Raw genomic sequence first — 16088 nt, 5'->3', positions numbered from 1 at the left:
ATCAATCGATTTTCAACTCAAGCTGTAAAATTTTGGTCAGCTTTTCATTTCTCTTTCTCTGACTCTCTTTCCATATTTTGAACGGGAAGTAAACTTTGCCATATCTAAAAATATTTTTAACTGCTCTTGATATTTGATTCACTTGTCAGATAATATGGAATATTTTTATATTAATTGTTGGTTTTAAAATTAGTTCCAACATTGTTTAGAATATTATTATATCATTATAATCAATCCATCATTATATAATAATTACAAATATTCCAATTTCATATAATCCGTATGAATGCTCAGGTTGTTTCTGCTAAGAGCTAAGTGCCTACTCCATGCGCTTTTTCCAGCACCTGCTATAATGAACGTATCATATGTGAGCAGCGAAAGCGCCCTACTAATGACATACTTTAGCGCGCACACATGAGCGTTGCTCTAATGCAGCTGCGGGGGCAATTTGTGCCACGCGGCGTATGCTTAATCTGATATTTAAGCTGACGGCAAATGAAAGCAGCTGACGGCAGTGAACCGAGTCCACAGTCTCCTGCTTCGAGTTGCGAGTGTCGACTGTCGCGTGCCGGTTGCAATGCAAATGTTTGCGCAATTTGGTGCAATTGTTTCATCTTTTTCTCGCTTTGTTTTTTTTTTTTTTTTTTGCGAAAGCTCATTAAATGTAAATGACTCAACACCTTTCAGCGCCCTCATTTACTCACTCCCGCTCTCTTTCTCACTTGCAGGTCGCACACACAATGCCAACTATGCGCTATACCACATCGGACAGCCGGCAACGGGAGGCGTTAAGCAGTTCGCCGAGACGGGCAAAACGGAGCTGCTGGACAGCAATGCCGGCGAGCAGCAGCAGCAACAGATGCAGGCACAGGCACGGGCAACCTCAGCGGCAGCAGCAACCGGTGCTGGTAGTGCAGGATCTGCTCCTGCAACGGCCGAGCGCAGCGTGTTTGACGAGTTTAGCCTGCCGGCCATCCAGCTGGGAGCGGGACGCAGTGAGGCGAAGGTGTTTGTGGACAGCAATCACAGTTTGGTGTCGCTAATGACACGCATTGTGCCCTCGCCGGACTGGTTCATCGGCGTCGACTCATTTGAGGTGAGACCCCGCAAATCAATTCCGATGCGCTTGACCCAGCATTATTCAATTTCTCCTTCAGCTCTGCGTGGGCGGCTCCTGGATTGATACGGTGACCGTGGAGCTGGATCCACTCGATGCGGGCACCGACAACGGCTTCACCTTCACCGCACCCAACTGGCCAACGGCGCCCCAGGGCGTCATCTATCGCATCACCTCGCGCTATCCGGCCCATCCGGCGGGCAGCTTTTACTATCCGAAGAGCAAGCGATTGCCGCCCATCGCCACCTTCCAGTTTATCAAGGTAAGGGAGCTGGACGCGCACAGAGTTAACGCTCTTGAAAAAGCTTAAACAACTTAATTAACTGCAAATTAGCAGTCAAAATGGTGCCCCCGTTTACAGCCATAATGACTTTTCATGTGCGCCCTTCAAAGACTCCACTCCCAGTCCACAACGCAAAAAATCAAAGTGCTAATGAGCCATTAGCATTACAATGGCGTCAAACATGTGTAACGCCGTTGTGTGTGTGGGTGTGTGGGTGTGCTCCGAGGTACCAGACCGTATTCCTGTGGCTGCGTGCTAATGCGCTTTATAAATCAGCTGCCTTCGCCGCGCAGCTGACGCTAAGCGGGCCGAACGAAAAACGCGAGCCAGAAGAATTTGTTCGGCAAAAAAAAAAAAAAAATGAAGGAAATTGTGTTAATTTCATTTAAATGAAATGTTGAAAAGCTGTGGCCCCAACAATGAATTTTTAATGGCTGAATTTGGTTTGCCTCCTTCATAAGTGCTGGCCAGACAATCGTATTATGCGATCAGGGTCAAGAGTAGTACAACAAGAATGGAATAGAATAGAATAGAATAGAATAGAATAGAAGAATATAAGTCAAAATATTGAATTTAATTCAAGATGGAATATGCAACGAAAGTTGTGTCAATACATGAATATAATAATTCATATATGAATAAATGCATGTATGCTATTGATGGGTGAAATAGTTATTGTTTAATGTGGTTGATTTGATTGATTTTGATTGTTCAAGCCTTAAAGCTCAGAGGCTTTACTTGGCATGTTTGTTAGGCTGGCGAGATCAGTTTCATTAATTTGAATATTCATTAATTTAAGTAATTTGAACTGAAATTCTATACACATTATATATATGTATAAATGATATAAGTTTAAAGTTTTCTCATGGCTATGACTTAATTCGTAGTTAGTATTGAGATTGCACATGAGAGGTGATTGGCAGCATTTGATGAGACGAACAGCAATGAATGATGAATGATATCCCTTTCTAGTTTATAGTTTGTATATCAATTACATGTGATTCATTCAATGAATGCCTCATATGTCTCCTAAATTTAAGCAGATGCAGCAAATTCCGGAACCCTAACGAAATGCAGTTCCCTTAATGTAGTCCCGTCAATATTCCGCTGGCTAGCTCGAAGTACTTCATATAACTAGCAAATGGTTCCCATGGTCCCCAATCAATTTCGTAAAATATAACCCAGGCGCAGGCTTCTCTGTCGCAGATCGCATATAAATGCAGTCCCCGTAGTGCGCGTCAATTACGGGAATACTTGTATTCAATAAATTATATATAAATCGCCATTACATTACTTAGTTACATTTGGCCACGATCTCGATTGGCCCCCACCACCCAAATGGGGTCTGTCGCATTTCCATGGGCTCCATTGCCACTGGCCTTAATAAGCGTCTATCCATTAGTTGCCGCAAATCGTGAAACCTGAACGTGAAACATTTCAGCACAATCTGAATGCTAAATTTCTTATGGGTGGAAAGGCACCCTCAAAAAAAGCCCAGTAAAAACGTCTGCACAGAGAGTGAGAGTGAGAGAGAGTGACAAAGAGAAAGAGAGAGAGAGAGAGAGGGCGGCTATTCAGGCATTGTAATTATATTGCTGGACGTACGTTGTTCAGAAAGTGCGGCACTTACACTTCCACCATGCATAAGGAACACTGCACATAGAATCGTACCACTTGCCTCTCGCCTCTCGCCTCCCGCTGCTTGTACCTCCCCCTAGGAGCAGCCACAACTCTCGGACGGGGGGAACGGACCCGCAGTCGTTGGCGCTCATCAAAATTGCTTTTATGTGCGTCTCTCGGCCGCACATAAAATTTACGCCTAGTCCTTGGCTGGCAGCTGTTTCGACTACGTTTGCATAGTTTGAGCCTTGGGTGTGGGCGTGGCACTTACACTGTACGTGCGGTCATTATTCTTTATTTGCCGGCCAGCCTCAGCGCCAGTTGGCCAAAGCCTCGTTCTTGTGTGGGGAGGCTGTTGTTATTGTCATTGTTGTTGTTGTTGTTGTTTTTGTTGTTGCTGCTGCTGCTATTGTAACGCCTTTTTGACACTACTAATTCTAGTTTTATTTTCTATGGCTGGAGGCGTGGCACTTGTGGGAAGAACTGAAGGCAGTAAAAGTGGCTACTCCTTTGTTTGCCCTAACACCGAGTATATGGACTATCGCATATCTTCTAATAAATTATTATATTTTACACGTAGAAGAAGAAATTTAATTTTTTTAATGAAATTATATTTCCCTTTTTTTGTTTTTTATTTATTTACTCATTCATTTAATGAGTTAATTATTTATTTGTTAAATATAATGAGAAGAAAATATTTATACAATATTTATGTTAAAATCATCCTTTTCTTATGTCATATGTTTTTCCAAGACAATTTAGTAGAGACGAAAGGGTATACAATACCCGCTGTTAGGGGTACTCTTGCATTTATTCAGCTTATTTTTGTCTACTTTTGTTTATGGCCAACGAAATGGAAAGTTATTTACTTAGGCGAAATGTGCGTCTGCTTCATTTTATGGCCAAGACATGTGTGGACCGAGCCAAGCTCCAGTTTCGCCCACTGCCCCCTGCTCTCTGCCTGTTGTCCTCTAACCACTGCCTGCTATTCGGTATAATTATGTGTTGATTTGGTTGGGTATTAAATTCTTAAATTCTGTGAAATGCAAAAGTGAATGCCAGAAATGCTCTGTACGCTATTTGCCGCATGCCAAAAGGGCATGAAATCTCGGATTGGAATGGAATTTGTGTGAGGCTGAGACTGAGACTGAGACTGCGAGAGCTGAGAGCTGGATTTGGATCTGGCTCTGTTTTTGTAATCCACAAGGAATTTCGCAGTGTGCGGATTATGTCTATATATGTATATGAGTGTACGTGTGAGTGTGTGTGTGTATTTTAATGCCACAAAAGCAACACGCCGTTCTGAGCCGTGCGCTGTCGACGCATTTGCGAAAAGGTAGCCCCTGATAAGCCGCTGCTGGCCCCAAAACTGTGGCAAAAACAGTCAGCCCAGCAACGACAACAATGTGGCAATAACAATGCGAGGCGCTGCTATATAGAAAATGACAGCAGCCCAAACAAATAAATTAAAATGCGCGACAGCGCGCCAGCAAAAGTTTTTTTCTCTCTCCTTCCCTGCTTTCCCTCCGCCAGTCGCTGTCAGACAGACCCCGTAGCCAGGAAGAGCTGCCTCTCTGCCTCTTTGGCCTCCTCCCCGACGGGCACACCTGCCACAACGTTCTATTCTGTGCTGTGTCTGTGTCAATATTTGCCACAAATTGAAATTAGCAGCGCGTTAGCTGCACCTGTACTCATACACACACACACAAATACGACTTACACACTCACATACACACTTGGAGCTATTCATGCACCTGTTTTGTATTTAGCTGGAAGCATTTGCTTTGCTCATGCCAGGCACATAATCCGCGTAAATTAATATGCCACACACACACATACACATGGAGGAGCTCATGTAAGTGTGTGTGTGTTTAACATTTGCTTTGCCCAGTCTGAAATTCCGTCATTTTCCGCTCTTGCAGCTAAAGGAGTACGAACTGAGCGAAGTATTCAACATTGCCGAGGACGATCGCAAATATGAAACAGTTCAGACCCAAACCCACCTCGACGCCGAGCACAATCACGTGGAGATGAACAACGAGCTCTCAGCCAGCATCGAGCGGGAGAGGCAGCGGGACAGGGACTGGGCACTGCAGACACCGTTCACTGATGAGAGACAGCGCATTCGCTCCCAGCTGCTGGCCAAAATGAACCCCAAGTGAGTAGACCCAGGGAATTCATATTATATTTGAAATTGTAACTGAGGAAATACGTAAAGTAAATACTGCTGGAAATGTTTAATGTTCCTATATATTCTTAGGAATTGCATACAATTCTGATATCTTAAATACAAGATACGTACAAGAGTACGGTAAAGCATAAAAACCCAAACCCAAAATAATAAAATATTCCATAATAATTTGTCGTGCATCTCACTCCACATTTCTTAATTTACCAGTGCCTAAAAGAATTTTCACATTAAGCCAATTAATTTGAATGTAGTATATCGACTAATGTGCGTAATTAGCTTTAATGGAGTCTCTTGGGGAGCAATCCATAACAATTGAGCTCAAGGCCAGAGCTAATTATAATTTTCGAGAAATTGTATATTTAAATCTCAGCTGTTCATGAATACGGAATAATTTCATTGAAGCTAAAAATAGAAAAGTGATTTGTTAGTAGATGAAGAGTAAAGAACCCACCAGGCGTATGCGTAATGCCGTGGTTCCCTCAGAAGCGAAAGGCTGCTTCAACTGTCAGTGCTTAAATTTTAAGCTCTGTCAATGCATGTCTATCGAGAGATATCTATGAATATGTCTGTACATGTGTATAGAGCCAGCCGTAAGCTGCTTAAGCAGCTGCGTGACGTATGCGCAATGTGAATGACGGAATGCAGCCTGAAAGGCAGGATCCGTCTGCATATCCTTGCCAATGCGAGCCAAACATCAATTTGCCATACTTAACATATGCGTCAGGTGTTTGTCTGCGACGTGGAAAACTGCTTGCAGCATATTTCAAGCAGCTGCTTGCAACTACTACAACAACAACAACAACTGCAACAGCAACAGCAAACAAAAGCTGCTCTCCAGCCCAACACACTTCAAGGCACATTACACTACGCCACTGCAAGAAGGTTGCAAGTGGGCCCAAGACACTGGCTGAGAGCGTGGCACGTAGCTGGGCTAATGTTGCAACTTTAAAGAGAACTCGCCCCAATTCCAAAGCAGCAGCAAAGGAAGACAAAGAAAGAAAACGCTGGTGTTGAGCGAAAGAGACAGCTAAAGAATACCCTACCATGAGATTTAACAATTCGATAGCTCAGGATCCGATTGACAAAAGATAGTTGAGCGAAGGAGCCTCTCGAGTACCCTACCATGAGATAGTTGGATGAGTAAATTCGTTTCACAATCCCCATTAACAAATATATTTACAAGTGCATGAAGTGATGCTGTGATGATGATCTCCTGACGTCTGTTCAGATAAATTTCTATAGCCAATAGGCGGGTCATAAAGAATAATTTACTCGCTTTTTATTTATTGGCAGGCCTGGGCTAAGATGAGATATTGGGTTATATATATAGACAGTCGTCGGCAAAAGTTTTTTGATAGAATAAAATGTGTGTTTATTTTTTGGGTATAACTCGGCATATCTGAGTTCTACTAAATTTATAAATTTTCAATTTATAATATCAATAAAGGTTAATTGGTTGCCATCTGCTTAAAAGCGATTATTTTAGCACGATTTAGCACAAATATTTTAAGTTAATATATTACTTACTATATATTAGATAAAAATAGCAAAAAAAAAAAAAAAATAATAATAATAAACCAAAATTCATGCTGAAATTGAAGAGTTTCGCTAAGAAATATTCGAATTTTATATTGTATTGATATATTTGCCATCGACTGCACATTGATTAAGTGATATAAGATCCAGCGTAATTCATTTACCGTGGCTTGCCAGGGTATACAAATGGGCTCGAAAAACTCAAGACAGGATTTCAACTCGACATAGACAACAGTGTCCTCGACGTGCAGGATGCGAAGCGCGAAGGCGACAACTAATCCAGTGCCACGCCCATCACGATGCATCGTGCAACTGGAGTGGATTTTTGGCACCATTGGCACTGCTAACCTGCATATTTAATGACAAGCCGAAGCCGGAGCTAAGCAGGAGGCGTTGCACGGCTGGAGGGTGGCTGCGTACGTGTCTGAGTGCCAGCTGGCTAAAGTGCCGATGGCCATGCGTGGGCGTGGCTGGCTGGCTTCAACAGCAATTGGCAAGCTGACAAAAGCGCCAACAGCGCCAGAGCAACCAAAGCAGCCAAAGCAATGCCAAGCGCCAAAACCTGCTCGGACAGTGTAATTACTCGCAATCTTATCAATGCCAGCGCGCGCGCCTCCGCTGCTCTGTCTGTTTATAAGAGCCGAGGCACTCGAAAGCCACCCACATCACTCACTCGACCCTGCACTCAGCGGCCACAACATGTACGCATTGGCACCGACTATCACGCTCATTGCTATGAACAGCGCATGCAACATGCAGGGGCAGCAACAACAGCAGCCGGGACGCATGCAGCAGATGCAGATGCAGCTGCAGCAGCAGCGCCAACGCGAGCTGCAGCTGGCGAAAAGTAAGCTCGAAACTTGCAAGAAAAACAGTATTCAATTATTAAAAATATATCAAATCTGCAGCTGAGCGAAAGCAACGGCAGCAGGCAAAGCAGCAGCTGAAAGAAAACACCAAGAAAACACATAGAAAGTGGTACAAGAAACTGTTGAAAGGGCACGAGAAAAAAGAATCCGACATGGAAAATGCAGAGGACAAGACACTGCCAATTAAAGAAGGAAGCGAAAGAAAATTATTCATGCCTGATTAATGATGAATAAAGATTAAAAACAATTAATATCGAAATAGAAGCTAAGAAGTTCTGTAGCGATATCACTTCTAGAGTCACTCGTAGAACTTCAATTCAGTGAAGCAGATGATCTAACTGTATCTCTATAGTATTCTATTATTTTAAAAGCAGAAATGGAGCAAGTGAAAAGTCTGTAAAATATTTATGCGCAGAAATAAAGAAACAGAGAAAATCGTATATTGATTGACTCGAGTTTACAATATTTAGAAGGTTGCTTTTATAGAAAATAACCAATAAATTACCAAATATACGTAGCACACTAAAACGAAAACATCAAGCAAGAGATCTCCAAGAGGACCAAAAAAAAAAAATCCCAGAAATTCAATTCCAATTCCACTAATATATATCGAGCGAGTTTATCGTTCTCAAAAGATATTAAAAAAAAAAATAGAATGCAATATATATAAGACATCCTTAATTGAACAAAATTATGTGTATGAATACGAATAAACAGAAGATAAAAAATAAAATAAAAATCCACAGTACATTGCAATAGTCAATAATTTATTATTATATTAAAATATCTATCAGTCCATAATCGAGTGAATACCCTCAAGAATATTTTCGCACCTGAATTGCCTTAAGCACATGACGTCATCGAGTTATCAATTATAGTATGAAATGAGCCCAGGCATTTGGACAGGTATGAAGTATCTATTAATATCTTATCAGGCCGTGAAGCCTCTGCCTTGTGCGACTAATAAAAGTAAGGCAAATGCCTGTGAGTGGCAACAGTAGCCTCAGCAGCGCCCAGACTAAAGCATCAACAATCCGAGAGATGTCTATACCACCAGCGACACTTGTGGTTATTGGAGCGAGTGCAACCAATGCACAAAGACAGCGCCAAAAACAAGAAACGAAGAGCAGCAGTAAGACAGATAAGAACTGATCGAAGTACATGGAACTTATATCGAAATAGTCATATCAAAAATTAATGCAATTTCCAGAGATAAATGTACAGCAGCAACAGCAGATGAAGCAAGCCAGCAAGGCAGAAGGTGCAGCTGCAGAGAAAATGCCCCAGCAGCCACCAGAGATAAATGCCAAATCAAAGAGCTGCCAAATAAGCTAAAAACTGAAGGCAACAAATAAACCAAAATCTATTTCAATAAGCCGAAGATTAAATACTCTTATGGAAACGGGGCTAGCAAGTAAATTGATAAGATATTTATTTTTAGTGGGTTATGTCGAGAAAAAAAAATATAATTATTTAGATTTATGTATAAAATAATTTGATACATATGTATATGTTATGACTTTTTATATATCAGGCACCCCATCTATGACAGTAATACTGCAGGTAGCTCTTCATGTGAATTTATTAAAACAAAGTAGCATTCCAAATAAAAACTGTTTTCTTTCCAGTAGTAAGGCGATATTAAAAGTATTCAATTAGAAACATGTGTATTAGATATATATGTATATATTATTATTTTGAAAGAATTTTGCTGTCGGTTGTTGCTTCTCTGACCACAACTGCACCAATCCATAAAACGTTTTCTGATAACATCTTCAAAGCTAACGCACAAATTTACATAGAAATGGCTATTGTTAGCTTTTGATATAGTTATAGGGATGCTATAGTTTTTCAATGCACTGCTATTTCCGCCTTTGTCAGAAAACTCAATTGGCGTTGCCAAAAGCGGAATAAGTGACAAAATAAAAGCTAGTTTTGGCAACTATCTTATCAGTTAACTAGCGACCATTGGTATGGATTTGTGGCATGAAAATACATTTGCTATGACATAAACATTAGACTATAAATTGTCGGGGTCGTGACTGTGAAATTTTAGTCAGGCAGCGCAGAGAATACCCAACGGACAGCGGACCGCGAGTGCAAGAAATACAATGGAAAATACAACAACAACAATGCGCATTGAAGAAATTAGCTCAGAAACGATAAGTGGTGCCACCACGATAAATGAAGAGATAGATATAACCACAATTGAAACACCACAAGGGATACGTGAACATCATCATCGCCATCATCACCACAAACATCATCATCATCGTCATCATCAGCAGACGAAGGAGGAGGAGGAGGCAACGACTTTGACCATAACTGATGTCAGTGACGAGCAGAAAGTTATGGAGACTAAGCAGCTAGAAGAAGCAGAGGAAGAAGAAGAGCAGCACACGCAACACCATCACCACCACCAGCATAAGCATAAACAGGCTGCACTACAGCTAAGCTTGCCACCACCACTGCCAGACAGCTCACCGCCATATCTAACGCCCACCGAGGAGGGGGATCAGCTTGTATGGCTAACAGATTTGGATGCTTCGCCACAACAGTCGATGGCATCGGCTGCTCAACCGAATCCACCTGTAATTCAGACACCGCCGTCACCCACCAACTTCAGGCGCAGTCAACCACCAGCCACCCCTTCGCCGACGGGTACTGTGAGGCAAACAGCGCGCATAATTGAGTCCCAGCTGCATCTGTCCGCACCTCCAACACCAGCTGCAACCACTGAGCAGACAGTAGGGCCACCGGATTCGAATACGCCGCCTCAGCAACCGGCGCCCAAAACAGTTCAGCAGCAACCACAACAGGTGCCATCCACACCCAACAGTTCGGGGTGGGTGGTGCAGAGACTGGCCGTCGTCAGCACACAACCTACATCAGCAGCAACAGCAGCAGCAACAGCAGCAGCAGCAGCAGCAGCAACAGGAGCGAGTCCACCACTAACACCAGTTACTCCACCAACGGCAAGTCCATCAAGAGCGGCTGTTAGCCAAATGGAGATTATTACAGTGACGCCGTTGCGAACGGCTGCACCACCTGCACCACCCATGCTGCTCGTCGGCAAGGTATCCGTGGACCACAACGACACGCGCAGCAAGAACTACAGAGTTAGCACGGATTCCAGTGAGGCCGCATCGCAGGGCATCAAGAAGCGCTGCTGCTGCGCCATTTGCTAGGCAACAATGCAAATCCAAACTGAGTTGAGTCTGTAAGACTATACGGGATTAGATAGAAATAGCCGGAAAATCGAATTACATAAAACCGTTTTTACGTAATTAACAATATTGTTAATTACGCATATTGCTTAATACGATTACATACGCACACAATTACAAAATCAGGGTATAATAAAAAAAATTAAGAAAACGAATTGCTTAAATACATTTCTTACGTAATTTTTGGTATACATAGTTCAAATCAATTACATTTATACAGCAAAGTAAACAACTGTTAACATAACGTTACACGATTGTGCATTTTAACAGTAATTAACAGAGTTATCAATACGCACATAACATTACGCTGTTAACTTTAAAGGAAATTCGAATGTTGTTAATCTCAGAGAAAACTAACAGTCAAAGCTCTGTTACGGCGCACAGAACTTCCTTCTTCTGTTACGTGTTCGAGTTCGAGTTCAACTATCGCTATCTCCCTTGCACTACAGCTGCTGTTCTGTTAGTCAGAATCTTCGCTTACTTAACATTCAGCTCTCGATTAGAGCAGAGTTGTTTAAGTGGCTCACATTCCGCTGGGGCAGCACAGTCATCGCTTATCGATGACAAAGCCGTCTTATCAGCAGCATGTGAAGTTAAGCCAGCGCCACTGTCGCGCAGCGTCTTATCTAATCGAAGGTGCAAACAAAATCACCGTCGCTGCCAAAGCGTAATTGATAATTAATTAGTTTACCCACTCGTGGGCAACTCCACAGTGAATGACCATTGCGATAAAAACACTTGACGGCATTCAGTCAGCGGTCAGTCAACGGCCGCGGAACTACACTCGAGGATCTGAACGATGCCGCCACCAGGACGCGGTTACGGGCCCGGCCCAGCGCAACGCCCGCCCCCGCCGGGCTTTCGGCCCGGACCACCGCCACCCGGACGCACGAATGTTAATGTGGATGTCAACATTGGCGCTCGGCCACCGCCCATAGGAGTGGGCATTAACCTTGCTCCGCCGCCGGTCGTTATTGGCGCACCGCCAATTGTTGTCGGCGCTGCCCCACGACCACCCGTCATTGTTGAGAACTACGGACCGCCAGCACCCGGCTTAGCCACAGCCACGGTCTACACCCAGCCGGAAGTTTGTTGTTGTATCATAATGTAGACTTAGTTACGTTCAGCGTGTGTGAATCTGTGTGTAACCCGTAATATCTCCTATATGTATATGTTTCATTTCTATCTATCCTTATGTTATGACTGTGAATAAATTGCTAAGTTTTTGAAGCGCAATTTCGTTGTTGTTATGCAGGAGGGAGTATATGTATATCTATAGTGTGTTGTCTATATGTTTACTTAAACTTGAAAAAATATCCCCCAAAAAATGTCTTTAACACTGGCACTGAGCTGAGTCGTATTACCAGAGGGTTCTTCGAGTACCGGCTTAAATATAAGAATCTTAAAACTAAAACAATCATTTGTTAACTTTAGAATAAAATTATACCAAACAACTAATTTTATAATTCATACAAACCAAAGGTCTCTGAAATTTAAAATATTTTATTTATTTACTTATTGTTACACAGAATTAAATTCAAAATAGCAAGTGGCTTTATTATACCCTAAACCCATTTTCAATGGGAAATCAGGGTATAATGGTTTTGTTTAATGTATGTAACAGTCAGAAGGAGGCGTGACATAAAGTATATATATTCTTGATCAGGGCGACGAGCTGAGTTGATTTAGCCCTGTCTGTCCGTCCGTCTGTCCGTCCGTCTGTCCGTATATTTGAACGCGTCGATCTCAGAAGATATAAGAGCTAGAGACTTGAATTTTTTTCTAGGTCCGTGAATAGCACGCGCATATCGAGTTCATCATTAAATATCGATAACTGGTCGATTAAAAACAATGTCGAAAACCAGTAATAAGTTTATATATCTCCTACACCTTTGAAGCTAGAGTCTCCAAAATTTAAATGTATAATTATATGCGATTTATACAATTTCGGGTTTTGTTAAAATTTACCCCCCACCCCTAATTCACTCCCTCACCCTTACATTTGTAAAAGGCGTATTTCAAATACTAGAGACTTGTGCTTTGGCAAATGTTATATGTTATATTCATAATCTGAAAGTTTCATGAAGATATTCCAGAAGAAAAGTTATTAAATAATTAAGTTCCTATAGTAGGCCAACACTGCAGCCAATGCGTGTTTATGCGTGCGTACGTATGTCTGTGTGTGTGCGTTTATGTGTAAATATGCGAATAATTATTGAAATATCAGTTGCTCGAAAGGTTCAGTGGATCTCGTAGTCGGGCAGTCTCGACTAAAGCTTTCTTACTTGCTTTTTATTTATTTATTTATTTTATTTTATTTTTTTTATTTAAAATATAACCAAGCACATGGAAGTAAATTCCAAACAAAAAAAATCAAATTTGAAAACGATAAGCTGAAAAGCTAAGAAAAAACTGAATAGTTAACAAAATATTTAATATTACTAGAGAAAATCATGAAGTCTGATTTATTACAGGTACTCGACGGTAACCCTCAAGGCTGCCATATTCGACGGACCCAAAATTGTTTTATGTAGACAATAGAAATCATTTTATTCGGTTCAGGTAGATTTATGACGGATTTGACAAAATATGAAGCAGGAGAATATAATATAATGAAAACGGAAAGACAAGCGGAACTATTTAAACTAGCTCTCACTGTCAACAGCAAATAATTTCAGAATTTATTTTCATTTATTCTTTGCTAAAACTAATCTACTATCATTAAAATTCTCTTTAGCAACAGCATCAGCATGTAGAACGAATTTTGACTTATATTAAGAGTTTGCTTGTAAATCGATAGAATTGCCTTTATGATTGCGCTAAGTAGCTCACGATATGTAAAGCTGTGTGGCTTACTCCTTAATACACCTACGCCCACAGTGAGAATTACCCATCCCAGAGAGAGAGAGAGAGAGAGAGAGAGAGAGAGAGAGAGAGAGAGAGAGAGCGAGAGAGATTACGTATTCACCATGTTGTTGCAAGGTGTTTTGCGCTGTGCGCGTTCTTATTTCAGCACGTCAGCTGTAGACAATTTCAATTTAAATTTGCCTTTTGCAGTTCGCCCGCTGTGCTGAGCGAGGCGGAACGGAACGGGACAGGTCAGTGGAGAGCAGGATGGGCGGTGCGGGGCGGGGCATGTAAGCAACATTTGCTGTGCCGCCGTCAGGTTCCTTCCTTCCTTCCTTCCTGGTTGGCTTCCGTGTTTTGTTTCCTGCACTTTTCGTTTATTTGCATACACATGCCGCGTATATGCCGTGCAAAATCGCGCAAATAATAATGAAAAGAAAAAAAAGAAGGAATCAAAAGAGCAGGAAGGGGGCTTCTGCTCCGACCCGCAAAAATGGCAAGTAAATTGGCGAAAATATTGAAAACGTGTAGCGACAGACTAAAGAGTCCAACCGAGTCGACAGACTGAAAAGCCTCAGAGCCAAGCGAAGAAAACTGTGGAAAAGCGACGAAAACACTGTCGCACTGCCAAAGGCCGCAGCTGCCTCGCGACTGTCGACTGCCTGGCGAAAGTAATGAAGAAAATTCCCCAAATTGAAATTACAAACATTACTTTTTTCCTCCAGAGTCAAAAATGTACTCCAGCACAGCGTATATGTGTGTGTGCATATGTGAATGTGTGTGCGAGTGTGCTATTAGCAACAATTTGCGCTGATCATATTTATGGCAATTACCGTTAGACGAGCGCCTCAAACTTTAGCAAGTAAATGTTATTTTATGCGCAATTTGTGCTCGTTCACTGTGTCTGCGACAAGCGACGAAAAATATCGCTTAGATCCATCCAGACAACTCTCTAACGATGCCAAGGTATACCCGATTCTACTGTGCACAGTGAGCGGCATTTACCTGATAACAATATTTAGCATTGAGTACATAGAAAACCCTAATCAGTCTATTTATTATATTCCAAAAGGGGCTTTCAAGTTCTGCTTCCATCCATTTGGATGGAATTATAAATATTTTAAAGAATTATTTTTTATAAATGTTTCAGGTATTTAATAGGAGTATTGTAATCACGCAATATCCATCTGATATCCACGTTCATCAACTTTGCAACATTTACTCCATTATTATTATTAATATTATCATAATAAAAATTATTGTTATTATTATTGTTATTATTATTGTTATTATTATTATTATTATTATTATTATTATTATTATTATTATTATTATTATTATTATTATTATTATTATTATATTTCTCTTATTTTAATTTTTTAAAGATATTTTTCTGCGTAATTTTGTTTTTCATTCAATCATTTCATGTAATCATCTCTATTCGCCACTCACTCATCATCATCATTTATCTACTCAACTTTCATAGCACTTATTTCCACTCCAACTCACCGTCATTTTAGGTATCTTCAGTTCTACGGAATGTGACACTCGAAAGAAAAAAGAAAAAAAAAAGGAAATTTAATTAATGAAATAAATGATTCAAATATCACATAATATTTACAAATACATTGAAATATCAGAAATTCTGGTTAAATATTTTAGTAGACTTCAGACCATATTTATATATTTATATACGTATGAAAAGATATCAATTTATTCAGATTTATTTTCCATCAACAAGATGATGGAAAATAAATCTGAATAAATTCCATATATTAAGTAATAGATATTTATTCTTTCATGAAATTCATACTATATGTGTAGCTTAAGCATCCTATCGATATTATGTATCTTCCATTTAATTAATTTGACATCCACTTCTGCCTGCTCTCTCGCACTCGCAGCTACAACAACAGCCAACTGTCGGGAGTGGGCAACGTGGTGCCCAAGAACGATAAGCATGCACTGCTGCAGAGTATTGCGAGCAGCTACAGACGCAACGATGCGGCCAACAACAACAACATCACCGGCTACCCGGCAAAGGTCGCAGCTTCGGCTGCGGGTACAGCAGAACGCGTGGGCTCTGGATCGGGTATTGCATCGGAGTCCGGCGCAGGCTCGACGCGGCGTCGCGCTTCATTGGCGTCAAAGCGGCGTCGCGACTGCCGCGTCAGCCACTGGTCCGAGTGGACGGCCTGCAGCAAGAGCTGCGGCATTGGCGAGATGCATCGATATCGCAAAGTCATCAAGCATGGCAAGCGCGGCGGCCGACCCTGCCCGGCGCTCCAGCAGTCCAAATGGTGTGGCACCGAGCGCAACTGTCACGGGCCGCAGAGCTATTTTAATTGGTAAGTGCCGGACAAGCACCCCATCGTCTCTAACCCCTAGTACCCTGCGC

At 41.6% G+C, this 16088-nt stretch overlaps 3 protein-coding genes across 4 annotated transcripts in view; all 3 read left to right on the top strand.

Moving 5' to 3' along the window:
• The window catches only part of mspo (M-spondin), a 69891-nt gene that overhangs the window by 51846 nt on the left and 1957 nt on the right, over window positions 1–16088 (top strand). Inside the window, exons 1-5 of one of the 2 annotated variants that reach the window (XM_089472341.1) lie at window positions 481–664; window positions 729–1096; window positions 1158–1379; window positions 4943–5178; window positions 15595–16038. In XM_089472341.1, the coding sequence (XP_089328467.1) occupies window positions 496–664; window positions 729–1096; window positions 1158–1379; window positions 4943–5178; window positions 15595–16038 (1439 nt within the window). In that variant the 5' untranslated portion in view covers window positions 481–495. Of the gene's footprint in view, window positions 1–480; window positions 665–728; window positions 1097–1157; window positions 1380–4942; window positions 5179–15594; window positions 16039–16088 lie in introns of those variants that run through there. The other variant, XM_018013008.2, reaches the window with a different exon arrangement.
• Window positions 6788–11274, top strand: LOC108617281 (uncharacterized). The gene is made up of 3 exons (XM_018013013.2): window positions 6788–7594; window positions 7656–8748; window positions 8827–11274. Exon 3 carries the CDS (start codon window positions 9728–9730, stop codon window positions 10802–10804), a length of 1077 nt encoding a protein of 358 aa, XP_017868502.2. The 5' UTR covers window positions 6788–7594; window positions 7656–8748; window positions 8827–9727; the 3' UTR covers window positions 10805–11274.
• On the top strand, window positions 11583–12079 carry LOC149268850 (uncharacterized). The gene has a single exon (XM_089472342.1). The coding sequence runs from the start codon at window positions 11643–11645 to the stop codon at window positions 11952–11954; it is 312 nt and encodes a 103-aa protein (XP_089328468.1). The 5' UTR covers window positions 11583–11642; the 3' UTR covers window positions 11955–12079.

This window comes from Drosophila arizonae, chromosome 5 (genome assembly GCF_054131065.1).
Source record: "Drosophila arizonae isolate 15081-1271.41 chromosome 5, UAZ_ARI_1.0, whole genome shotgun sequence".
Taxonomy (NCBI): Eukaryota; Metazoa; Arthropoda; class Insecta; order Diptera; family Drosophilidae; genus Drosophila; species Drosophila arizonae.
This window is presented reverse-complemented; position numbering and strand designations above follow the sequence as displayed.

What these genes read in the sequence shown, in the direction of transcription:
- LOC108617281 (XM_018013013.2), top strand. Translation starts at nt 9,728, where the DNA reads ATGGAAAATACAACAACAACAATGCGCATTGAAGAAATTAGCTCAGAA.
- LOC149268850 (XM_089472342.1), top strand. Translation starts at nt 11,643, where the DNA reads ATGCCGCCACCAGGACGCGGTTACGGGCCCGGCCCAGCGCAACGCCCG.